General features: G+C 42.9%; 1 protein-coding gene across 7 annotated transcripts in view; it reads right to left on the reverse strand.

The window, feature by feature from the left end:
- Positions 1-26,733, reverse strand: part of CHD2 (chromodomain helicase DNA binding protein 2) — a 134,956-nt gene that overhangs the window by 17,966 nt on the left and 90,257 nt on the right. For 6 of the 7 annotated variants that reach the window (XM_044279444.1, XM_044279446.1, XM_044279449.1 and 3 more), the window contains 16 exons: positions 19,157-19,228; positions 18,872-19,021; positions 17,340-17,488; positions 17,139-17,235; positions 15,158-15,250; positions 14,390-14,563; positions 13,631-13,806; positions 13,492-13,533; positions 13,259-13,398; positions 12,901-13,039; positions 12,527-12,677; positions 6,546-6,665; positions 6,340-6,462; positions 4,158-4,280; positions 3,710-3,844; positions 2,147-2,325 (listed from right to left, as the gene is read on the reverse strand). In XM_044279444.1, coding sequence (XP_044135379.1) covers positions 2,147-2,325; positions 3,710-3,844; positions 4,158-4,280; positions 6,340-6,462; positions 6,546-6,665; positions 12,527-12,677; positions 12,901-13,039; positions 13,259-13,398; positions 13,492-13,533; positions 13,631-13,806; positions 14,390-14,563; positions 15,158-15,250; positions 17,139-17,235; positions 17,340-17,488; positions 18,872-19,021; positions 19,157-19,228 — 2,063 coding nt within the window. The remainder of the gene's footprint in view (positions 1-2,146; positions 2,326-3,709; positions 3,845-4,157; positions 4,281-6,339; positions 6,463-6,545; positions 6,666-12,526; positions 12,678-12,900; positions 13,040-13,258; positions 13,399-13,491; positions 13,534-13,630; positions 13,807-14,389; positions 14,564-15,157; positions 15,251-17,138; positions 17,236-17,339; positions 17,489-18,871; positions 19,022-19,156; positions 19,229-26,733) is intronic. The other variant, XM_044279447.1, reaches the window with a different exon arrangement.

The raw sequence follows: 26,733 nt of genomic DNA on the forward strand, positions 1-26,733 counted from the left end.
TTGGACGGAAGCTCTGAGTCCATGTCCACGTCCGAATCCGCCAGTCCTCCCTCAGAAAGCGTATCCCTTTGAGAGGATAGACTTGACTGAGCTCGCACGCATGGCGGAGAGAGCGAAGCATCTGGAGAAGATGTGCGCTCAACCCTTGAACGTTTCTGAGTATGCCGGGCCCTGGAAGATTCGCTGGGAGGCAGGGAACCAGTGGGGGCGGCAGAAACGGTAGTCCCAGCGGGTGCGACAGGGATTGTGGCAGCCTGCGGGAGAGGCGGTCTATCCACGAGACGGCCCACTACGTGTGTAAGGCTTTCCACCGCCTGAGACAGAGACCTAGCCCAGTCAGGGGGTTCAGAGGCACCGGGGGGCGCAGCGGGAAGCGGGCCCTGCACCGGGGCCTGACATGCAAGGCAATGCGGCTCAGATTGCCCCCGCGGAAAAAGTTCCTTACAGGCGGTACAGGCATGGTACCAGGGTTTGGGGGCACCTGTGGGATCTGACATGCTGAAGTGTGGTTGTACTCTAATATAGAGACCACAAAGGGTTATAGCAGCTATGACCAGGAGGGTTAGGAGAGGGTTAACTGTCCTACCAGTGCCTCAGAAGAACGTCAGGAGATGGCCCAGATCAGCAGCAGCAGAGAAGCAGTGAACAGCAGTGAGCAGCAGAGAGCGCCCACAGAAGCCGAGCGATGTACACAGGAGGTTAGAGTCCCCCACCGTGTCCCAGCTTCCTGTCAGGAGTGAGGAAGCGCGGGAAACCTCAGCAGAAAGCGCGGGGAACAAGCTCCGCCCCCTCCAGCGCTTGAAATGTCTCCTGTGAAGGAGAACGTAGCTCCGCCCCCAAAATGACGCGCGCGTAAGTCCCGCCCCCTGCCGGGACCGCTAAGCCCCGCCCCCCGTTCTCGGCGGGAAGGGGGAGAGAGAGAAGAGAAAAATGGAGTCAGCCCCGAATGAGGGGGAGGGGGGGGAGAAAGATAGCAGCGTGGGGGGGAACGGCGTGGGGGTGCTGAGGATGCTGCTGTGCTGCATTGTCCTGCAGATGAGCGCTCAGAATGAGCGACCACGGGTGCCCCCCTTACCCAGAGGGGTAGATGCTGCAGATAGGGACGGGGTATGGGCTGGAATAGCCATCTCACCGTCCGACGTCTTCACCCTCAGTCCTTTCCAGCAGGGTCGCCCCTTCAGCCACTGGCACCGCAGTGGCAGGAAGCTGGAAGAGGGGCTTGGCGTGCGGGCGACCCCCTAGCTGGCGGGATGTAGGGGAGCCATTGCTGCCCAGATCCTCCTATTGCTTCTGTGGGGGAGGCAGCAGTGCAGATAAGTTGGCACTGGCGCAGCTCAACCCCGGGAGAGCAGAGAGGTCTAATGCGTCTCTGGTATCCCTAGGAAAAAATAAAATAACAAAATTAGAAGAAAAAGTAAAAATAACAAGGAGAAAACAGCCCTGCAGTAGCAGGGAGTGTCTTGCCTCCTTGGACACTAAGCTAAAACTGGTAGCCTCTATCTCCAGGCTGAGGGTATAGCTGATGGAGGAGGGGCTTAACAGTTTTACTTAGTGTCACGCCTCCTAGGGAGCTGAGCTATACCCAAGGTCTGTGTCCCCCAAGGAAAATGGGCGAGAAAACGATTTGATACATATGCAAATTAACCTGAGATGTGTCCTGTCCCTGACTCATCTCACGTACAGGACTCCTCTCAGGTTAATGGAAATTTGTCCTTTGGAGGCACCCAGAGCAAAGTTGTGACGTCACACGAAGACGCTCCTGAACTCATCCCTACAGGCTCGTCCACGCGTGCGCTAGCTACCGGCCGGGGCAGCGCGCTAGGTGAGAGTTAGAGCAAGAAGCGTCCTATTAGATCTTTACAACGCTTCCTGGAACAACGGGATCACACCACATCACGGAACGACTATTCATCAGATACAGGTAGAGATCTCAGAATTAGTGTCCAGTGTATATACATGTAATAATTTTCACCCTCCCCTACCCTCTCTGTGTGCCAGCGCCGGTATTATATACATATTTTTAGAGTTGTATTATTTACTTGGATGAAATATATGACAAATCAATCCTGAGCACCACCAGACATGGAGCTTGTTTCAGGAGTAAAAAAATAAAAAAATTAAAATAAAATAAAGAAGAGCGGCTTACCTCCTCCATAACCTAATTTGATCCTGCTCAGAGTATAATTGAAGGCACTCAGAGATGCGATCTCCGATTTTCAGTAAGCACGTCCTTGTGTGTTCTAGCTGTTCTTGGACAGTCAGTCCTTTGTCTGGTTTATCAAGTTGTTTCAGAGCTTTTTTCACAGGCCTCATTCTCTCCTTGCACTAAAAATAAAGAATAGTTTAACAAAAGAATTTAATTTAAGCATGTTTTCAAATATTCTGTAACTCTTCTAAGAATGATTCCAAGCAGGCAAACTTGACTCCTGGAAGATCGCTCCAGCCTTCCTAAGGGCTCATGCACACAAATGTATTTTCTTTCAGTGTCCATTCAGTTGTGTTTTTTTTGTGGACCTTATGCGGAACTATTTATTTCAATGGGTCCGCAAAAAAAACAAAAAAAAAATAATAATAATGCTGTATGTCCGTATTTCCGTTTTGCAAAAAAATAGAACATGTCCTATTATTGTCCGCATTACGGACAAGGATAGGACTGTTCTATTAGGGGCCAGCTGTTCCGTTGCGCAAAATGCGGAACGCACACGGACGTCATCTGTATATTTTGCGGACCACAAAATACATACGGTCGTGTGCATGAGCCCTAAAGCAGATCTGTCATCTCTCCATGAAAATTGTGATTTTATCTTTAATATTTCTATGTTGTGTTGTTCCTCTGCAACTAATAAACTGACAACTTAAAGGGGTTGTCCCACGAAAAATATTCTACAGTTTTCAAATCTGAATACTTTTGTATTTACATGTAATTAAAAATGTAGTATAGCCAGAGAGCTATTCAATAAAATGTATCTGAAGAGCACCACCTGCTGTTTGTTATTTTATTTCTGTCTTTGACCCGCTCACTGAGATGGTCGCACATGCTCAGTTTCATCTTTCAAATGCCTCCAGAACTGTGATAGGTAGAGCATGGACACGCCCCCTTAGCAGCAGCAGAAGAGACACCCCTTAGCAGCAGCAGCAGCAGAAAAGACACTCCCCTTGAGCTGTCAGTTTGGTATAAATCTAGCAGAAAAATCAATGGGGAGCTCTAGATCCATGTGAGGTACAGGACTCTAGCTTTGTTAGAAAGAGATCGACATGTACTATATGATTTTTGGGATAACTCCTTTTTTTCCAGTCCCCTTGCTAAAGGGGCGAGTCTCTTCACAGCCCGACAGTGTCAGCGTATATAGGACACTGTTGGTGTGTGCAAGGACACACCATTCAATTGGTAACATATAACTGTTAATTATTCTTAAATGTCTAAACAAGAATATTTCATGGGGAATACAAGTACTTCATACTAGAACAGACATGTCAGGAGCGGTGACAGGAAGAAAACACAGGATTACAGAGAAAATAGCTTTGGTGGTCTTGTCCCCTCTCTCATCAAACAAGTGATACACCCCGGTCTCCATAACAGTGTGGAGAAAGCAAATCGTCAGGGGCATTTAGCATCCTGTGAAGCAATGTCTGCTTCTCACTAGTAGTAATATACAAATGACATTATCACAGAAATACAGTTTATATGTCACTTTACAAACATCCTTACAATGCTGAAGGTCTCCTGATCAAGATCATCTTCCTCCTCTTCCCCAATGGGGACAGGATCATTCCCGGCCGTAATGTGGACAGGTCCCTGGTTCTTTTTACTTCTGGCACCCCCCTTGGTTTCAGCCCGCTTCGGCTTCAATAAGAAATGCTTGTTAGTAATGAGACATCAGAACTGAAGTTAAGAAGATAAAATAACTGATTCCTATTAAACAGGCAGGTCATCTACAGGTACTTCTAACGCGCTCCACCTTTGACTATGGGAAGTTATAGTTGGTCCTTTAATCTCATACAAGCTTAAAGGATTGTCCATTGTTATGGTAATAAAGTTGTGCGGGTTTTCAATACAGGTTTTCCAACTCACTATTTCTGCTGCTGGCTCAGCTCACTATAAAATCCATCATAGTCTATTAGACGACTTATTGGGTGAATTTTCGCATAATACGCACCTTTTCCTTTGGCTTCCTTTTCTCTTTGGTGGCATCCTTTTTTTGGTTCTGTTTGTCCTTATTTTCTTTGTTGTCCTTTTTCTTTTGTTTCTTCTTGTTTGGACTCTTCAGCGAGCCATCCTCCTGAAGAAAATAAAGATCACTGAATACATGGGAGAGAGAAATAACCACTCGAGACTTGATTGAAGCAGACACATAGATGTTCTACATATCACAATTCAAAAGTATTATCCCTTTTCCGAAACTGTGGGCTTGGCTGCATCATCCTCACTAGAAGGTGATACTCTACAGAATGTGTTATCCCTACGATAGGGTGACCTGGGTAAACTGGCTAAATGGGCAGCATTATGGCAGGTGCACAGACATGCTGTTTATGCCCTTAATGGATCACTACTAAGTCAGTATATGCTTGAAAATGTAGATGGGAGGTCCACTGCCACCTTAAGAGCAGCATGCCAATGTCTGATTAATCGATTCAACTAATGAATTTTAGAGTGTACAGTTACTAGTGGATTGCTAGAGAGACAGCGGGTGGTGCTCTACAGGTAACCATACACATTAGGCTAACATAGTCTGAAACAGCCACTATCAGCACAAACTTCTGACCAGTAAAGGTGGCCATGCACGTGTTCCTGTTTTTTTTTTTTACATCCACATCCGTTTGTCCGCAAATTTTGTAGGTTGTGTGTCTTCATTTTTTTATTTTTTGCGGTCTGCATTAAAATCCTGAAGGCTGTAATCCTTGAAATTTTATATATACAGGTTTCCCAGCAACCATCCGCCAAAAAAAAAAAAAAACTGATGCGGATGACATACGGATGTCTTCCGTTGGTCATCCGCATTTTTTTGCGGACCCATTGACTTCAATGGGTCCGCAAAACGTTTATTGCGGACAAGAATAGGACATGCAATACTTTTTTGCGGACGGGAAACACTGACAGCGGACAAGAAATGGATGAGCCCACCGCATTTTTAACGGATATATAGAAATGAATGGGAAACTATCCGATCAGCAAAAAAAATGGAACGGAGGCCGCAAAAAAACACTGCTGTGTGCATGTAGCCTTAGACTAACATAGTCTGAAACAGCCACTATCAGCACAAACTTCTGACCAGTAAAGGTGGCCATGCACTTTCAGGTCCAGGCATGTACTGTCCTGGCAGTGGCATTTCTTCTCCCTTCAAAGAAAACATCTGCACTTTGTTGAAGGCACTTGCCTTCCTCTGAAGCAACTAGGCACTTTGGTCTTTTTTCAACCCACTATGTAACCATGAGGTGCAAACTGGTTAAGACTAGTTCTGGAAAAAAAATGAATAAATTCTAGTGCTATAGCATAAATGGCAGAGATTCTATAAAACTATCAACTTTCTGATTTGGAGATACATTTTTCAAAGTGTGGCTAACTTGAATGTTCTGCAAAGGACAACGATTCCAATCCTACTAGATAGTGTATTTTTCACCAAAGTGGGGGGAAACGCCAGTGCGTCTTATGGGGTTAATACTGAGTGTTTCCATTATGGAAGCACTCATAAGTACAGGAGGACTGGGAAGCAGTGATTGCAGCGCTCCCCGGGCTCTATACTCACCGCTTCCTGGTCTTCTCCTGCAGGCTCCACATGCTGTGCTATGACCTGTGCACAGTGCGGCAGTAAGACCAGGAATAGAGCTGGATATTAGGAACAGGAGAGGTACGTTTTTTTTGTGTGTGCTGAGCATGGGGATCTGAACGGAGGTCTTATTCATACAGGAGTCGGAGTCTGATCTGTGGTCCGATTGGGGATATTTTTCACATTGGAGGTCTGAATAGGGTCTTATTAATATTGGAGGTCTGATTGGGGATCTTATTAACATTAGTGGTCTTAAAAAATATTTGAATACTTCTTAATTGGAGTATCATCTTAACATTAAACTTCATCTCCCACCATCGATACTCAACCTCATGGTTGTGGCTTGAAAATGACAATCCAGCACAGCGGAGGCTGATATATTAGCTAGGAGGTAATCCATATTAATGCCCATTGTTTAGAAATGAAGTGTTCTACAAATACATGTAATATTGGGGTATCATATATTTTGCTCATGCAGCATATGTGTACCTCGTATCTCAATAAATCTTAAGGAGTGGATAACCTTTATGCCTTAGGCCCGTGTGTGTCTTTGCCAGCATATTAGTTTACACACCTTGGTTTCTGCATCTTCCGATGGGTTGTCAGAAAGCCTAGGTGAGGAGATCTCATTACCATGCTCATCCTTCACTTTGCCTGCACTATCTTTCTTTGCACGTGGCCTTCTTTTCTTTTTTGCCTATAAACAGACAGATAAATATGCCCAAACATCTACCAAAAATAAGGCACACTAAAGGAAAATGACAGCAAAAGTGCTCTTACTTCATCTGTTGGGCCACCTTCTTTTTTTTCCATTTCCTTCTTAAGGATTTTCAGTAGATAGTCTGATCTGGTCTGCAAGTGTTTTCCTTGAGGTTTCTTCTCCGTTTCCACAGGTAAGATCTAGAAATGGATAATGACCCTTATTAGATGCAATTTTCACGTTAAATTATATATATCCCACAGCAGTGGCCATGCTTGCGCTTTTTCCTATAGCGCTCAAGGATGACCATCGCTGCTGGTGCTCGGGCTCAGATATGTCCTACTCCGTAGGATATGTTGGCTAATCTCTCAATTTTAAAATCAGTTTGAGGGTTTAGTAAGACCGCAGGGTGCACCTGTCTTTGCTATTATTTTGTTATATTGATTATCACATCCACATAATTGCTATCTTGTGTAGGACGTCTATTGTGGTACTTGTGGTCCGCTGCGGACATCCTCCACTGTATGAATTTTTCCTGGGTATTGCCATTAGCAACGGGCCACAATTACAGGATTTGCTCCCCTGTATATACATGCACAACTGCATGTGGGTTTGAGCACTTCCTGCCTGTTTAATACAATTTTTTCAGTTTGTATAAAGTGATGGAGATAGCAGCGATCAGCCATCTTCACTGCTCCCACAGAAAATGTGACATCCTAGCGAAAAACCCTGATAAGTGGGTTGTTCAGAGTGTACCCATCATAGGTGCACATTGTCAGGAAGGGCACCTTGGCATCATAAAGATGCCTTTCAGTCAAATAAAACATTGGGGTTCATTTACTAAAGACTGGCGCTTCCCATAGGGGTCTTAGTCCCTACACACTACAGCCATATTACTGCAGCCCCCACAGCGCAGTGACTGTTCTCAGCCCCAGCCTCTCTGTTTAGCAGCCCTCAGATTTTTTTTATTGTGTATATATATTTTTATGTAAATTGGGAAATGGGGTGATTTAAAATATATATATATTTTGTTTACTTTTTATTTAATAACTATTTAGCCTCCTTATGGGGCTAGGACCTGGGATCTTTTCATCCCTTGTCCTATGCACCCAAACAGAGATCTATTAGGGTGCATAGGATCTCATTGTCCCGGCAGCAGGGAGATTACCATGGCAGCCATGGATGGCCTCAGTAGCGTCCTGGCTGCCATGGTAACTGATCGGAGCCCTGAGATTTCACTGCTGGGGCTCCCATCAGAAACTACCACTGCACCACCAATGAAGAGGGGAGGGGACCCTGTGGCCACTGCCACCAATGATTATAATACTAGCAATGATTAGAGTTTATAATACTGGGGTATTGGGGGGGGGGGGGGGGAAGCACTGCACCACCAATGAATGTAATTAACCCCATAATACAAATACAGACTGCGGTTGCCAGCCATATCACACAGCCAGCACTCGGCCTCATTGACAGGGATCCCACCGAACCATGCCAATTAACCCCTCAGGTGCCGCATTTGAGGGGTAAATTTCCTCGGTTCGCAGGATCGCCGATTCCTGTCATTGAGACCGGGTGCCGGGTATGTGATACGGCCGGCACCCGGTAATTCTCATTGGTGGCGCAGCAGCCACAGCCCCTCCCCTCCTCCTCACTATTACCTTCTCATTGGTGGTGCAGCGGCAGCCGGATCACAGTGGGGAGGGACTTTTGCCTTCTCCACTGTGCCGGCTGTAATGTGAGCCGGACGTTTTAGAGGCATTCAGCACTATGACGTGTGTCTGCCCCTATGACGTCACAAAAAAACAGCGCTAGATAAGAAATGGTGATATCGCTGTTTCTTAATACCGCGGTATATCGTTAATACCGGTTTATTGCCCAACTGTACACGACAGTAGCGAAAAATCCATCCAATATGGATTTTTCTGCGACTGTTGCGTAGCAGTTGCAGCGCGACACCATAGACTATCATTATAAAAATTGTTGCGCAACATCAATGTCGCGCGACACATGTTACAGTGTCGTTTTTCCCTATGTGTCGCATGAGAATATGTTGTTGTGTAGCCCTAGGCTAAGTCTTGTAGAAATTATTAATGATACTATACAAGGTTCTTATGACAAAGTTTTCTTAAGATTTGTGCTCTTCTGTGCGTGTGATGTAGTGAGTTCCTACTCTGGTGCACTGGAAACAACTGGTTAATAAGAATATTCCACAAAAAAATATATTGTATATGAATAGGAAATGTTCATACACATTTGAAAACATGTGAATGCGTTGGTTAGAGACTGATATTACTGCTGATTACCTACTGATCTACGGGTGGTAAATGTGAGGTGGATGCATCTGAATGTGCCTCTGCCCATAATGGGGAATGAAGTGCGCAGGCGCGATAAATCTGTTGAACGGCGCTGGATTTCTCACTAAGAGGAGGATGTAATCAGAAGAACCAAGGGCGGGCCAGAGGGGTGAAAGGGGAGGGGTTTCATATGAAAAGCGACTAGGGGCCTGGGCAATGGCCGCATGAACGCCGGCCCTGGGCACCTTCAGAAGCTAATTAACATTTTGAATAAAAGTGTTTTTTCAAAAAAAATCTGCAATGGACAGCAATATTGAAGGTAGGATTCTAATATGGGGAATGTAATGGAGATCCTGATGTTAGTGTTCTATAATGGAGAGTTTAGGTGAAAGACTCCCTTTAAAAGGGTTAACCATTTCCTGACTACTTGTTACCAATGTGTATGTAACATGACTATATAGCACTTCCTAATATATTCCTTGTTGATATTCTGTGCAGTTTGTTATATTTTATAAGCTATGCCCCTGCATACAGGTCCTGTCCACAAGATAGCCTCTGATAGAGAGTCTTGTGTCTAGACACATCACTCAGCCTCCTCCACTTAGACACACTACACCTGCACTGAACTCCCAACAGTGCAAGTACAGATGGCAGGTGCAGTGTGTTTACATGGAGGCATCACATGGAGGTCATTTGCCTGGCTACACGACCCACCATCAGCAGCCATTGTATGGACAAGAACTCTCTGTGGACAGCACAGGCAAACAAGGGAACGTACCTTATGAAATATAGAAAATGGCAGAGAATTTCAACAAAGGCTATACAGACGTGGACAAAATTGTTGGTACCCTTTGGTCAATGAAAGAAAAAGTCACAATGGTCACAGAAATAACTTTAATCTGACAAAAGTAATAATAAATTAAAATTCTATAAATGTTAACCAATGAAAGTCAGACATTGTTTTTCAACCATGCTTCAACAGAATTATGTAAAAAAATAAACTCATGAAACAGGCATGGACAAAAATGATGGTACCCCTAGAAAACACAGAACATAATGTGACCAAAGGGACATGTTAATTCAAGGTGTGTCCACTAATTAGCATCACAGGTGTCTACAACCTTGTAATCAGCCATTGGGCCTATATATATGGCTCCAGGTAATCACTGTGTTGTTTGGTGATATGGTGTGTACCACACTCGACATGGACCAGAGGAAGCAAAGGAAAGAGCTGTCTCAAGAGATCAGAAAGAAAATTATAGACAAGCATGTTAAAGGTAAAGGCTATAAGACCATCTCCAAGCAACTAGATGTTCCTGTGAGTACAGTTGCACATATTATTCATAAGTTTAAGATCCATGGGACTGTAGCCAACCTCCCTGGACGTGGCCGCAGGAGGAAAATTGATGACAAATCTAAGAGACGGATAATCCGAATGGTAACAAAAGAGCCTAGAAAGACTTCTAAAGAGATTCAAGGTGAACTTCATGCTCAAGGAACATCAGTGTCAGATCGCACCATCCGTCGTTGTTTGAGCCAAAGTGGACTACATGGGAGACGACCAAGGAGGACACCATTGTTGAAAACGAATCATAAAAAAGCAAGACTGGAATATGCCAAACTACATGTTGACAAGCCACAAAGCTTCTGGGAGAATGTCCTGTGGACAGATGAGACAAAAATCGAAGTTTTTGCCAAGGCACATCAGCTGTATGTTCACAGACGAAAAAATGAAGCATATCAAGAAAAGAACACTGTCCCTACTGTGAAACATGGAGGAGGCTCTGTTATGTTCTGGGGCTGCTTTGCTGCGTCTGGCACAGGGTGTCTTGAATCTGTGCAGGGTACAATGAAATCTCAAGACTATCAAGGAATTCTAGAGAGAAATGTACTAGCCAGTGTCAGAAAGCTTGGTCTCAGTCGCAGGTCATGGGTCTTGCAACAGGACAATGACCCAAAACACACCGCTAAAAACACCCAAGAATGGCTAAGAGGAAAAAATTGGACTATTCTAAAGTGGCCTTCTATGAGCCCTGACCTCAATCCTATTGAGCATCTTTGGAAGGAGCTGAAACATGCAGTCTGGAAAAGGCACCCTTCAAACCGGACACAACTGGAGCAGTTTGCTCATGAGGAGTGGGCCAAAATACCTGCTGAGAGGTGCAGATGTCTCATTGACAGTTACAGGAAGCGTTTGATTGCAGTGATTGCCTCAAAAGGTTGCGCAACAAAATATTAAGTTAGGGGTACCATCATTTTTGTCCATGCCTGTTTCATGAGTTTATTTTTTTACATAATTCTGTTGAAGCATGGTTGAAAAACAATGTCTGACTTTCATTGGTTAACATTTATAGAATTTTAATTTATTATTACTTTTGTCAGATTAAAGTTATTTCTGTGACCATTGTGACTTTTTCTTTCATTGACCAAAGGGTACCAACAATTTTGTCCACGTCTGTATTAGTAAGCTCCATATAATCATCTTACAAAACCATTTATTAACAGCAGCAAGAAAGTGGCCAACCCCTTTAAGTGAAAATGTGCCTAATGCCCTCCCCTTATTAAAATGTACCATATTTTTCGCTTTATAAGACGCACCTAGGTTTTTGATGAGGAAAAAAAAAATATATATATATATATTTTTTTTAACCAAAAGGTGTGCTTTTGGTGGGCTTTGAACTAATGGTGGTCTGTGGATGACACTGTTATGGGGGGGGGGGGGGATCTGTGGATCACACACTGTTATGGGGAGATCTGTGGATGACGCACTGTTATGGGGGGGATCCATGGATAACACTATTATGGGGGATCTGTGGCTGATGCATTGTTATGGGCGATCTGTGGACGACACACTGTTATGGGGGAATCTGTAGATGATGCATTGTTATGGGGGGAGATCTGTGGATGACATTATTATAGGGGATTTTGTGGATGAGACACATATAGCATCTTATGCTGGTCCCCTCATGGTCCTATGTGTTACAGTATTACGTTATTAATGTGTCCCCTCATATCCCTGTGTGAATAGTGACCAAATTACACCAGGCCCCGCTCACAGCAGTCTTTACATGTAAAGTCTATTTATTTAATGCTCAAGCAGTGGCTCTGGTTTGTTAAACTAGCGTAATCGTCTGTAATAGTACTCACTATCAAAGAGGCAGGCAGCGTAACGTCACTCACCTAGTCACGCTCATGCTCCGCCAGCTTCAATAATGAAGTGGGAGGAGCATGACTAAGTGACGTTACGCTGCTGGTCTGCCCGCCTCTTTGATAGTGAGTACTACTACAGACTATTACGCTAGTTTAACAAACCAGAGCCACTGCTTGAGCATTAAATAAATAGACTTTACATATAAAGACTGCTGTGAGCGGGGCCCGCTGCAATGGAGTACAGTGACTGCACCTAGCCCCGCCGCGAGTGCAACAGCAGTTGCCGGTCTCCAGCCCCTCCTCCCATCCCGCGTGATAGAGGTTTACTGTATCTGATACATTGCAGGCCGCACTGTGCAGCATAGTGGCCGGCGATCTATCAGTGTCAGCCATTTAAAAATTGCACCATTCGCTTTATAAGACACACACCCATTTCCCCCCCACTTTTGGGGAGAAAAAAAGTGAGTCTTATAAAGCGAAAAATATGGTATATGATCTATAACAGTAATTGTACACCAAATTGCAAAAATGTTTTTTTTTTTGTTGGTTATGTAAATTATGAATAAAATCTTTAAAACAAAACAAAAAAACGCATGCTGGTTATTATCTATTACCTTATCCGTCAGCTTCAACTCTGGGTCACTTTTAATGAGCTCCCAGTTTCCATAGCCATGTTCAACAATCCCCAAGAGCAAATGGGAGTCATCTTCTATACTCCAATCCACATCAAAATGAGCAGCTTTAACCCGACTAGACAATTGGAACCTGTGACATAAAAGGCAAAGAAGGCATGAAAACAGCACTGGAAGCTTTGTACAGGCAAATATTACAGAAATGAATGCATTCATTGCTAAAGCAATATTTATGCTCGTCTCTATCTTTTCATTTTTTTTTTTAATAAGCCGTGAATGAGCATGGTGCTGTTCAGTTGCATATCCCATACTTCCCAAATGACATGAACCCTAATAGGTAGCATAAAGTCACTTACTTTTTCTTCTCCTCTGCATCTTTAGGAACCGCTTTACTGAGAATTTCAAAGTCTTCCTCATGTTGAAGAATAGCTTTTACATTCACTTTGACACCAGAAATTTTTATAGTTGGACCTCTTCTTTTGCCAGGACCTTTACCTATATAAACACAACAAAACACAACATTTAATTGTAATCATAAATATCAGCCTCCAACAATGAAGCATACAAGGATGCAACGAAGAGGCGGTCAAAAACCTCGCCTACATCAATCTGAAAACGTTAACCCAATTTATGGACAACACTGGCACTTCCACTAAATTTTTGACTTACTGTCTATAGTAACAAAAAGATTTTCTAATCAATTAGAGAACCTACCATCCGTTGGATTCTCTTTTAATTGTTCTTCAAACTCCTGCATGGCTGAAGCACAGCTTGAGTGTAAAAGGTCTCCCAATCTCTTGAGATCTGCCACTGATTTCTCCACAAGTTCTGCATCACGTGCAATGCACTCAAGTCTAAACAGGGAGACAAAGAACAAATGTGTTAGGTGCTATGGAAAGGGATATATTCAACTTGGACAATTCCAGATGCAGCAATAAGCGATATACCTTTCGAGAGGAGTCGGAAACTTTTTGTATGCCTTTATAAACCTAAAATAAACACAAAAAAAACACATCAATGTAAAATAGAAAACAATATCAGATGGATCAGTTCTGCATAATAAACAATGAAGACTTCAAATGATACCTTCTAATCTCTGCATCTGTAAAACCTTCCACTGTGTCCTTTCGAACACTGCGGGGACGTCCTCTGCGCTTGGGTTTTCTGTCATCATCCGAGTCATCAGAATCACTCTCTGAACCAGAAGAACGCTGGGCTTTCTGCTTGGATTCCAGATCAGACTCACTGTCATTTGCTTGTGCCTATAAATAAGTTGGAAGTCAATTGGGCTGTACCCACTTCTGTTTTATGACTTGCCTATAACGAGTTCATAATAATAAAACAAATATAAAAGCATTCACCCGAATGCATTCACACAGACCTTACAGCACAAAACCTGAATGAAAGGGGTTGTCCCACCCGGACAAGCCCTTCTCTATATGTACTGTAAATTTGCTGCAAAAGAAATATGGTATTACATGGCACCCATTCAAATGAATAGCCAATGGTTGCCCTGAATCCATTCATTGCAGCAGTTCTCTGACTAATGAAAAGGATCATAATCGGGAACCTCTCTCAATGATGCCCATATGCAAGTGATGGCTAACCTCCGGCACTCCAGCTGTTTTGAAACTACGACTCCTAGCATGCTCCATTAATTTCTATGGAGTTCTGAGAACAGTCAAGCAAGTGTACATCTTGGGAGTTGTAGTTTTACCATAGCTGGAGTTCCAGAGGTTAACCATATGCCATAATAGAATAATTAAGTAAAGGCAGAATTAAAAATAGGCAACATTGGAGTAGTGGTGCTGAATTAACATCTGGGTACTTCAGTCCAGGTTCTACCTTTTTGTTTAAGCTCCTGATCCTGGGAAGCATGTAGATTTCTTCTAACTCTTTTTGCCGGGCTTCCTCTTCAATTTTTTTCCTCTGATCCTCAGGAATGATATCTTCCCAGTCCCTTTGTCCTTGGTTTTCAAGATGAGGTTCTATTTCTTCCATAGTTGAAAAGTTAGCGACCTGAAATAGGATGTAGAATGACTTTATCCATTACAAGTTTTTAACACAATGGCCCTCTATGTACTGTTTTCAAAGGGCTTTAGGCTACTTTCACATCTGCGTTTTCAATTTCCGCTATTAAGATCCGTCATAGGATCTCAATAGCTGAAGAAAACGCTTCAGTTTTGTCCCCATTCATTGTCAATGGGGACAAAAATGAACAAAACGGAGTGCATGCACCAAAATGCGTTTGGTTGCATCTCCATCGTGGACAGAAAAGCACCGGTTTTCTGTCCGCGATGTGGTGCGGAGCAAGACGGATCCGTCCTGACACACAATGTAAGTCAATGGGGACGGATCCGTTTTCACTGACAAAAAAAAAATTGATCCACCCCCCCATTGACTTTAAATGGTGTTCATGACGGATCCATTATGGCTATAGAAGACATAATACAACCGGATCCGTTCATGACGGATGCATGCGGTTGTATTATGGTAACAGAAGCGTTTTTGCAGACCCATGACAAAAAATGCTAAATGTGAAATTAGCCTAAGTTGGAAAAGAAGACATAATTTACATGAAATGACAATTGGAGCAGTGCAGTTGCAGCTTACCTTGAATTGAGACAGCAGCTCGTCGGTTGCACTAGAGCTAGGCTCGTTCTCTCTGGTCTCTGCCATACGCAAAATTTCATCAATATCCATTTCCTATTGGCGAACAAGACAAAGTAAGGGGAAAAGTAGAAAGGTGATTTAGATGATACAAGTGATCTGCTGGAGAGCTAGCGTTAATTAAAGGGAACCCGTCATGAAAATGATGTCTAAACTGAAGAAAGCATATTACAGAGCAGGAGGAGTTGAGCAGATTGATATATAGTTTTCTGGGGGGAAAAATTCTGTAAAACTCGTAACGTTTAATGTATTCATTTCAATTCCTGCTCATTCTGAGCTTTAAAGTCAAGGCGGTGGTCCTATCAGTGATTGACAGCCTCCCCTCGATAACTGTGTTAAAGAAATAGCTGTTAGTCACTGATAGGATGGCCTCCTTAAAGGACACCTGAGTTTTCAAATATAAAGTTTGCATAATGGCTGTGCTTTTACAATCAAAACTGTGAAGGAGCCTGTCTTTTTTGGTTTTTCCTAATGCCTCTCTCAGCCATATTCCCTGTTTTCAGCTGCACAGCGAGATGCAATTCACTCAGAAGCAGGGGGTGTATCACTTCTGTGAAATCTGCCAGCACTCTTAGCTATGACATAAATTCCTTTAATTTCCACTATGTTTGTTTTCAGCTGTGGAACTCACAGAACAGATAAGGAGGGTGATATCACACCTATAGACCCATAGGAGGCTCCTATAATCTTCAAAAGTTGTGTAGAAGCAGTTTGATAAGGCTCAGGATCTCAGCTAGCTCTGACACGCTCCCATTTCTTCTATATCCCTGTTACTAGGGAAGGATCTTGCCTAACAACAGGCTGTGGACTGTAAATAAGGTGGAAGTGAGACCTGTACCGGCCATGGCGTTACAGCTTTTTTCCAGGTGAATGCAGGCAGATTTTTTAAATTAGGTGATTTAGACATTTGCTAGTCACATTCTCTAATAAATAAAATTGTGTGAAAGTACAGTGATGCTTTCAAAGCCCAGAATGAGCAGGAATTTAAAAGGATAAATTACACGGTTTAACGACTTTTCCCACAAAGTTACATATCAATCTGCTCAGCTCCTCCTGCCTGCAGATTATTTTGCATTTCCATAGTGAAAGGCTCCCTTTAACTCATGTCATGGATAGTAGAGCCAGTGCAGGACACACTTTTATAGGCATTTACACATATGTTATTTATAAGGAGAATTAAAACGCTGAGTGACATTGCTTACTGTGGTAATAAGGGCTGCAGGTCTGCAAACACCTATACCAAAATCTGATATTACTTGATTATTTGGCTTGCACCTAATAAGGCAGCTGTCAAGACCAAGTCAATATATATTCATAGGTACAACAGCTGAATCTGTATAATAAGGCTCTCTGCATATTGAGTAACTGATGTTTTGGGACAGCTTTATCATTTCCTGTTAAATCTAGAAATCAGCATCAGCTAGAGATTGCCATACTTCCTTCCTAACCTATGTGCACAAATTGCATCAGTTATGTCATTCACTAGTAATGAAAATTGAGAGATTTTGAATATTCTGTTTGGGCGTCCATTTACTGTGAGTGCACATAGACATTGCCATAAACTGCACTGAACTCTGGTGCATTTTTGGGGCACACATTGGGGCATATCGTTTTAGAGAAATCTGTGTCTAGCTTGCTAAAGAGAAATGGCTAAGTGGGGAAAGGCACATGGCGAAAAATGCTAACTTTTACACGAAAATTGTGGCACAATTCTGGGGTAAAATTAGGACTAAATGTATACCAACTATTGACTGGCTTTGTGTGAGACAAAAGTGTATATTCCTGGACCAGATTTAGTATCCAGCCTGAACCTGGTGCAGGTCTAGACAGCCAGTCTAAGCTTACACCATCTATAGGTATATTGTATCTGCCCCATGAAGTTTATTAAGACTTACATCATGCACAAACACCAAGTAACTCTAACCTGGGGTTCTGATTCCTCTCCTTCTGGTTCCTTAAAGAGGTCTGCTGCTCCAAACTTCAGAATAGCAGCCAATTCCTCCTTGTTAAATGGGTTGGAACTAGAACCAAGAACCACTTCAGTTAATTGCTAATACATAAGTGACCCACATGCACAGGGAACACAGAACTGCCACCAGATTACATAAGGATGTTGTGTACTTACTTTGAACTTCCAGAATTATTTTCCAGCACAGTCCGACCAGTGGTGTCCATACGCTGGATTACAAGGTGGTCAAGAACCATCTTCTTCTTTGCCCTTTCTATGATTTCTTCTTCAACTGTTCCTTTTGTAACAAGGCGGTAAATATTCACCTATATGGTAAAATGCATTAGTTATTTTTTGTCCCTATAGGTAAAGCTAAGTGACACTAAATAGTGGAAAACCACCACTTCTGTCTCTGAACTGAAAAGGCAACCAGCTTAATAAAATGCGCCATTAACATACTTAAAGGGCATCTGTCAGCAGATTTGTACCTATGACACTGGCTGATCTGTTACATGTGCGCTTGGCAGCTGAAGGTATCTGTGTTGGTCCCACGTTCATATGTGCCCGCGTTGCTAAGAAAAATGATGTTTTTGTATATGCAAATGAAGCTCTAGGAGCAATGGGGGCGTTGTCATTGCAGAGAGAGCTCAACCCATTGCCCCTAGAGGCTTATTTGCATATATATTAAAACATAATTTTTCTCAGCAATGCGGACACATATGAACATGGGACCAACACAGATGCCTTCAGCTGCCACGTGAACATGCAACAGGTCAGCCAGTGTCATAGGTACAAATCTGCTGACAGATGCCCTTCCATGAGGCTTTTTTTATATTCACACATTACTTTTTGGTTGTCTTCTTTATTTCGACAGTAAAATTACACTGAAAATTAAATATTCTTATATAGCAAAAAAAAATAAAAAATAAAATGATGGGACCTCTAAGATATCCACACAAGATCTGCTGTTGCACTTGGGCGCTTAGGGTCCTAATATTCCCAACTCCTTTTATAAATTGGAGATACAGTTCTCTGGTAGTGGCTTATATATTTTTTTTCTCTTTAGGGAAGGCAGCTATGTATGTATGGCCAGCTTCCAGAGGTCAGGACAACTAAGAGCCTTATATATTTTGCACTGTACATTTCTCCAATCAAACAGATATTAATTTGGACATAGAGTCCACAGTGGTGAGTCTAACACAGTGTGACGTGTTATTTTGCTATTATGCAGATTATGTGGTTAGCAGATTTTTTATTTTTTTTTGGTCCTCCAGAAAGCAAAACGTGTTAATCAAGTACATGGTGTGAGATAGTTCTGCTGTTGTATTAACTTACTGTAGCACTAAAAACAGTGTTACTAATCCTAAGTACTGTAAAAAATAACTTCCATATTATTATATAGAATCTTCACACGTCCAAGACTGCCAGCATATCATAACTAGCAAGCGTCACACCTTCCATCATCTCCAAGTACACGGCTAACCAATGCCCTCTAGTGGACAAATCAAGCACAACAGCAATAGAAGATTCCTTCTGGGAATTATTTCCTAAAATTGAAATCCTATCCTTTTCAACCCCAATAGTCTATGTTCAATCACTGTCTATTCCTCTCCCAGTATTGTTTTATTTATTTTTTGCTTATTTCTATGACAAGTCATGATTATTGCAAATTAGCATTACTGCTTCTCCAGCATATTGCCGGTTGCTACCTGTTTCTTCTGACCAATCCTGTGAGCTCTGGCCTGGGCCTGTAAGTCATTTTGAGGATTCCAATCTGAGTCGAAGATAACTACTGTGTCAGCAGAAGCCAAATTTATTCCAAGCCCGCCGGCACGTGTAGACAGCAAGAAACAAAAATCCTAAATATTAAAGAAAGATACTGTTATTGGATGGTGGCGGTTTACTGTTATACCATTGCTGCAAAAGAAAAAAAGATGCTGAACAAAGAATGACAGAAATGCTAGGATCAGAGACAACAAAGAGCGCTCTCTAACCTCCGAGCCTTCGGCATTAAAGTGGTCCAGTGCTTGCTTACGAATCTCTCCCTTTATTGAGCCATCAAGTCTCTGCAAATAAAAATCGGATTCAGAGGGTGAGAGGGTGCTTCAATACGAACACATTACAGCCATAATACCCAAGGATTAAAAATAACCCTGGTGCTGCGTGGAGATGGACACCCTGTGACCACAGATCGTTTTACAGTCTGTTCAGCCACTGGCTCTATTAACTCTACGGCTGCCTTACACTTGCAGTATAAGACGTAACACCAATTCAGAATTCAATAGGTCATCAATAAGAATTTACCATGGTTTGTCACCCCCAGTAGACTGTTAGAAGCCCTGTCTCAATTGCTCAAATTGAAGCAGAAAGCACAGATCTGCCCGGCTGAATTTTACATAACTAATCATAGTTTCCCACCAGGTAAGCAGAATAGGGGTCAGCTAGCCTCTGATTTCTTCATAGGGCCATTACCATTTCCGTAATTATTCTCTGTGTACATTCCTCATGATCTCAAAACCTCAGATTTTTTTTTATTTTTTTTGCGTTTTAATTTTTCTTCCCTATCTTCCTTGAGCCATAACGCTTTTTTTTATTTTTTTTTAAATCAGATAGTTTTTTATTGACAGACAATCAAGATGATATTACATCAGTCATACAGCTTGACCATCAGACATCGCAAATAATTTGTGGAAGACAACTCATTGTGAACTGTCATAGTTTCATCAATTACAAACTTAAAATACTCAAAAACTGCGACAATAACCCCAAATCACGCCCCACCCGCCCCTGACATGACACATATTACCTTTACTATCACATATGAATGCGTTGAGCAAGTAGCCAATTACCCCACAGTTTCAAAAATTTTGGGGGACAACCTTTCTTAAGAAAAACTGTCTTCTCACAGACCAGCATATCATGTATTTTGGCTACACGACTGCATCCAGTGTAAAGCAACAAGCTTCCTGGCCACATATAATAACCTACCCACCGCCGTCTTACTATATTCGTCAGCCCCTTAAGTGGAACCATAACGTATTTATATTTCCGTTCACATAGCTGTATGAGGGCTTATTTTTTTGCGGGACAAGTTGTACTTTTTAAAGCCACCATTAATTGTGGCATAAACTGGAGTGGGAAGCGGTAAAAAAAATTCTAATAGGGTGGAATTGGAAAAAAATTACAACGATATCCCATACGTATAGGTTTTTTATGTCTAAATAGGGTAAAAATAAATGTAAACTTAGATTCAAAATTTTATTTTTATTTTTTTACATCACCATATTCTGACCCCCATATTTTTGGTATTCTTATGTCTACGCGGGACAATCCGTTGTTTTTATTGATACCATTTTGGAGTGTAGCATGAGTTTTTGATCACATTTTATAAAACTTTCTTGGACAGAGAAGCAATAAAAATTGGCAAACCGACCATTTTGACCCTTTTTTTCCTGTTAAGCCATTTGCCGTATTGGATTTTTTTAAATATATATATATATTTTAATAGTATGGGTGTTTTCAGTGATACCCATGATGTTTATATTTATTATTATTTAGGTATTCATTTTTTAATTATACGGAAAGGGGGGTGATTTAAACTTTTATATACTTTTTTATATTTTGTGATGATTTTGAAACTCATATATGAGCCTATAAATTATGTTTTTTAATTTTTCATTATATACTATCAGGGATTTTTAAAATGGGGTTTGCTCATTTCTTATCCTGGCCTGCCATCTGGTGGCCCAAAAAAGAATTGCAGCATGAACACTATAAGCCTCGTCAGCGAGGCTTACAGTGTTTACCGCAACTACCGATGCCTCCATTGGCCGCACGGGGCATCGCTAGGAAGCCTGAGCTTCTGGGTTTTTGCGCATTTAGATGCTGTGATGGCACTTGATCACGGCATCTAAAGCCTTTAATTACCGTGATCGGCATTATTGCTGGTAACGGCAATTAGCCACAAGTCTCTGCTACATAGACGACATTTTTATTATATGGGGAGATTCACACCGGGCACTGACAGAATTCATAGATGAGATTAATATAAATCAGTTTAATTTGAAATTTACCCCCAACATAAATCCTAAAATGGTGGAATTTAAAAGGTTTCTACAGGTGTGGCCTGTGTCAAAACTGCAAACAGATCAGTCTCCAAAGAAAAACAACGGTAGTGGAATCAACAACAAATCAATTTAGATGGGATATAAAAGGAACCTTTAACATGTATTTTATTTGTACTTTTTTCTTTTTTATATTTTTGTACTGTAGAGATTCGCTATGGTAGTTAGGATAAGCGGGCGCAGTACAGAGGCAAAATACAAGTTCGTTAATCAAACTTCAGTGTTTATTCACACATGGCGCCAAAAACAAAACGTAACTTTTGCAGTGTTCATGTTACTTCACACCCAATGGCCAATATAACAAGTTACCCTGGTGGCAGTTCGGCCTCAGAAAGTCCAAATACAGGCTTTTAGGCAGCCTGTTCCCCTGACACATGGGTCTCAGCTCTCCAACCCAGGCACAGGCCTCAGATCCCAGCACACAGACATGGCTTCTGAGCCCAGCTGCATATTTAAGGACAGCCAGGTGCTGCCAAAACCCGGATCGGATTTTAAGTGCCGGTCCGGTATTTGACCTCACCTGGCTGTAAATCAAATACCTGTTTTCCCAGACCAAACCTCTCACTGTGTCATATGCTGTAAAGATATGAGATGTGCAGCACCTGAAACTACGGATACTGGAAGCCTGTGCTAGCATTTCTCCTGCGGTGTTGCTATCAGTGTGTGAAGAGTGGGAGAAGAGGGTTGCATTGACAATCCAACACTATGGGCAGCACATTGAACACATTGTATAAGTGGTCAGAAACGTGTATATAACTCATGAAAGAATAAAGTTACGTTAAAACCAAGAACACCATTGTTTTTCTTGTGAAATTCATAATAGGTTTGATGTGTCACATGACCCTCTTCCTATTGAAAAAACTAAAGTTGGATTCAAAATGTCCGACTTCAAAATGGCCGCCATGGTCACCACCCATCTTGAAAAGTCCCCCCCCCCCTCACATATACTAATGTGCCACAAACAGGAAGTTAATATCACCAACCATTCCTATTTTATTAAGGTGTATCCATATAAATGGCCCACCCTGTAGATTTGTGGCGACAGCCACCTCGTGGGTCCATCTACCGGCCACCGTGGTTAAAGGCACCAGCGTGGTGGGGTAGTCTTTTAGGTCTCCGTGGATGCACATCATCTGACTTTCCGGCCAGTATATTCAGTGGACCACACCAAGATAGCCCTTACTAGGATCACCAAACTCCCTGAGTCCAGCAGATCCTCCGCCGGAGTGTCTCCCAATTCCACCTGGCACAAGTGATCTAGAGACTCTGGGGTACCTGTTGCACACAGCCTCCTGGCATATAGCGACTGACGGTAGCCATAGTTAGTGTCCATGGGCTCAACCCGATGGGAGCAGTCAGCCCTTACATGGCCAGGCTACTGACACCGCCTTGGAGCCAGGTCTGCCGTGGGTACATCCCGGGCGGGTTTTATCGGCTCAAATCTCTGTGCCTGGGGTGGAGATTTACGGGGTTTGCCGACCCCCTCCCGACAGAACCCTCTTTTAGATTCCTGGTAGCTTCATAGCGTGCCACCAGGTCCACCATCTGAAGGGCATTGTCAGGATACACCTGACCGATCCAGTGCTGGAGAGGGTATGGCAAAGCCATACAGAACATATCGGCTAACAGACGATCCACCATAGCAGTGGGACTCAGCACGTCAGGCTGTAAGCCATTTTTGCAAGAGGTGAAGTAAGTTATAATACTGGGGTCTTGCAGGTTCAGCCGGGTTGAACCCCCACTGATGCACCCCCTGGGCCCGGACTAACACATTTACCCCCAGTGTTGCCAGAATCTAACCCTTGACTTTCTGGTAATCAGCCGCTTGATCGTCCGGCAAGTCGAAATAGACCCGCTGGGAATCGGATTCCAGGAACGGATCAACGACCTCAGCCCACTGGTCTCGGGTAGCTTCTCCCTTTTGGCCACCTTCTCGTACATCGCCAGGTAGGTTTCGACGTCATCTGCGGATGTCATCTTGGGGATCGCTGCAGGGACTGCTTTCCCGCTGTTGCAGATTTGTTTCTTGCTGCTGTTTGTTAGCCTCCACGAGACCCTTCATTACCGCCTCCATTTTGTAAAGGGTCACAGGTTGAAATTTAGCAGGTTTAATGCAAGACATACAACCGTGCCCGGCGGGAAAAAAAACAAAACAAAAACAGTATTTCGTCGCTTACGCCTGCCTCTCTGCGCTTTCTTGCATCCTCCACCAATTGTTTCCGCTCAGAAGGAGATTTTTGAAGCGGAGACAAAAGTCCTGATGCACAACCTTTGTCTCTGCTCCAAAATCTTCTGAGCGGGCCCGTGGGCTCCATTCGGCTCAATTATGTGCCGAATCAGTCCTTTCCGTTTTCCTGCCCCGAACGGAAAGGCTGAACGGTGATTTAAATGAGGCCTTAATTAAAATGAATTCAACATGATCCAGTCCGGATATTAATCTATACCTAAAATAGTTTAAAAGTGGGCTGTTCGGTCCCAACAACCTATCGCCTGTTTTACTACTGAGGAAGGAACTATCAGTTTCGAAACGCGTCTGGTGGCAGCCTTATTTCGGACAGTGTGAATATCACTCATCCAGAACACAGCGCAATATTGGACAATCCTGATCCTGATGCGCATGCGCGAAAAGATACACAGTGAAGAGCAATACAGCTAAAGACATCACGATCCAAAGCCGGGTGAAAGTACAATAACGCCAGCTTACATCGAATACATGAGTAATAACCACAGTTATGTGCGGGACAAACTAACTGAGTTAGAAATTTACCGCATGGCTATATATGTGCACAATCAGTCAGCCATTTGTCATTAGGTATTGCGTGGTTGAAGCATTTACAAACTGATAAACAATATTACAAACTAACCTAGCGAACTGTGTGGATGTAACTTTATAACCAAATAATGACTAAAAAGAATAAACACACATCCGGAGTTAAGAAATCAACAAGGAAACTGTGTTTTATATCTATAACTTTTTATGTATGTATTTTTATCGAATTATATGAGTGAGCTCCGCATTTAAAGGGACTTGGTTCATGAAATAGATGAGATGAATTCTGCTTTTTAAATCATGTGCGGGAGCAGGCAGATGAGGGGCAGAGCAGGCTTTCCTGCCACACATGCCTGTTCCGCCTCTAAGTCTTCACACTGCCTGCTCCTGTGTATGGAAGTATGAGGGCTGATGAGAGGATGGGTAGCTGATGAGAGGTTAGGGGGCTTAGAAGAGGCTAGGGGGCTGATGAGAGGCTGGGGGGCTAATGAGAGGCTAGGTGGTTAATGAGAGGCTGCTGGGGGCGGATAAGATGCTAGGGGGCTAATAAGAGGCATAGGGGCTCATGATAAGAGGCATAGGGGCTCATGATAAGAGGCATAGGGGCTCATGAGAAGAGGCATAGGGGCTCATGATAAGAGGCATTGGGGCTGATCTGAGGTCTGAATGGGGGTCTCATTTATATTGGGGCTCTTATCTAAGGACTGATTGGGGGTCGTACACTTTGGGGTCTGAGCCGAGATCTGATTGGGGGTCTGATCTGAGGTTTTATTGGGGTCTTATTAATATTGGGGGGTCTGATTGGGGCTGTCAGCTGAGGTCTGATTAATATTGGGGGTCTGATTGCTGATCTGATCTTAGGTATAAATGATTGTCCTCCTCTAAAACTTAGGTGCATCTTATGGGCCGATGCGTCTTATAGGGCGAAAAATATGGTATATGTTGTCTGAAATTATGTGTTTTAGTTTCCATAGGTGTATGTTAATCGATTATTATATGGTGAAATTATATGCAAATTGCTGTAAGACAGCCATGATAGTTTATTATATATTTTTAACATTTTATTTTGTGTGATTATTTTGAAGCTCATATATGAGCCCATAAATTATGTTTTTTTATTTTTCATTATATACTATCAGGGATTTTTAAAATGGGGTTTGGGTTGAATTTTGCTCATTTCTTATCCTGGCCTGCTATCTGGTGGCCAAAATAAGAATTGCAGCATGAACACTATAAGCGAGGCTTCCAGTGTTTACCGCAACTACCGATGCCTCCATTGGCCACACGGGGCATCTGTAGGAAGCCAGGAAGCTTTGCGCATTTAGATGAGTGATCTCACTTGATCACGGCATCTAAAGCCTTTAATTACCGCGATTGGCATTATTGCCGGTCACGGTAATTAGCCACAAGTCTCTGCTGTTTGAAACAGCAGAGACTTGCCAGCCATGACACCCGCTGCAAGTGCGAGCGGGCGCCATGTTCGCACATCGCTCCAGCGCTGGTAGCGAAAGGGTTAAACCATCACTGTTTAGGCTCTGTTCACATTGTGTTTGAGCACATCAGAGACATACGCTCAGAGTATTTATTGAGGTATGTCTCTGCTGTATGCCGCTCCACAGCCATACAGGGGCATACATTCTCTACAATGTGAAAATCAAAAATATACCACAGTCTATTTTTTTATTTATTTTTTGCTGTCCTGCTTTATATAAAAGGGATTAGGCAGGGTTCACATGTTTTTGCCATCTGTTTAACGTATACAAAAATGTATACATTAAATAGATGCCTCAGTCAGATTCACTACAGTGTCATTCATCACCATAGAGTTCCAAAGTAACAAAAAAAAAAAAAAAATCATACTTAACGTATACTTTTTTTTTTTTACCAGACAATGCAGGATAGAAAAGTGTGGTGTGCTAGACTCTTCTGCCGCTTCCAGCATTGGGCTCTGGTCCTTCAGCACTGATGTCATTTTCCTGGCTGCAGCAGCAGCAATGTCCCCATACACACCAGGTCACCATGCAGTAAATTACTGACCTCAGCAGTATACGGGACTTCACTGCTGCAGCCGGAAAAAGTAACACCGGCAAGCAGGACTGGAACGCTATGCTGGAAGTGGCAGGGGAGGAAAAGGACAGGAATAACTTTTTTGTTATTGTATGACATTTACTGCAACAGCCCAAATTATAGTTTTTCTTGGACATCCTCTTAAAGGAGTTGTCTCACTTCAGCTAGTGGCATTTATCATGTAGAGTAGGGCTGCAACGATTAATCAAAGTTATCGATAATATTCGATAACAGGATCCGTTGCTATGCAGACGGGAGCGCTGGTCAGGCGCTATGCCTGTGGGTCCTTAATCAGCAGTAACTTTTACTTCAACTTTAAATCAGCGCATCTTTATTACCTGACAACGAAGCTCCAGTAACAGGCAGAGCGGGCAGCGGCGTAACGTCACTTACTCATGTGACACGCCTGCTCCGCCTGCTACATTCATAAAGTGGGCGGAGCAGGCGCGTCACGTGAGTGAGTGACGTTATGCCGCCACCCGCTCTGCCTGTTACTGGAGCTTCATTGTAAGGCAATAAAGATGCGCTGATTCAATTTTGAAGTAAAAGTTACTGCCAGTTAAAGAATAGTCTACTGCTGTGAGCGGCGGGGCCGGGCTGTTATGAGGAG

Source organism: Bufo gargarizans, chromosome 2 (assembly GCF_014858855.1).
Source record: "Bufo gargarizans isolate SCDJY-AF-19 chromosome 2, ASM1485885v1, whole genome shotgun sequence".
Taxonomy (NCBI): domain Eukaryota; kingdom Metazoa; phylum Chordata; class Amphibia; order Anura; family Bufonidae; genus Bufo; species Bufo gargarizans.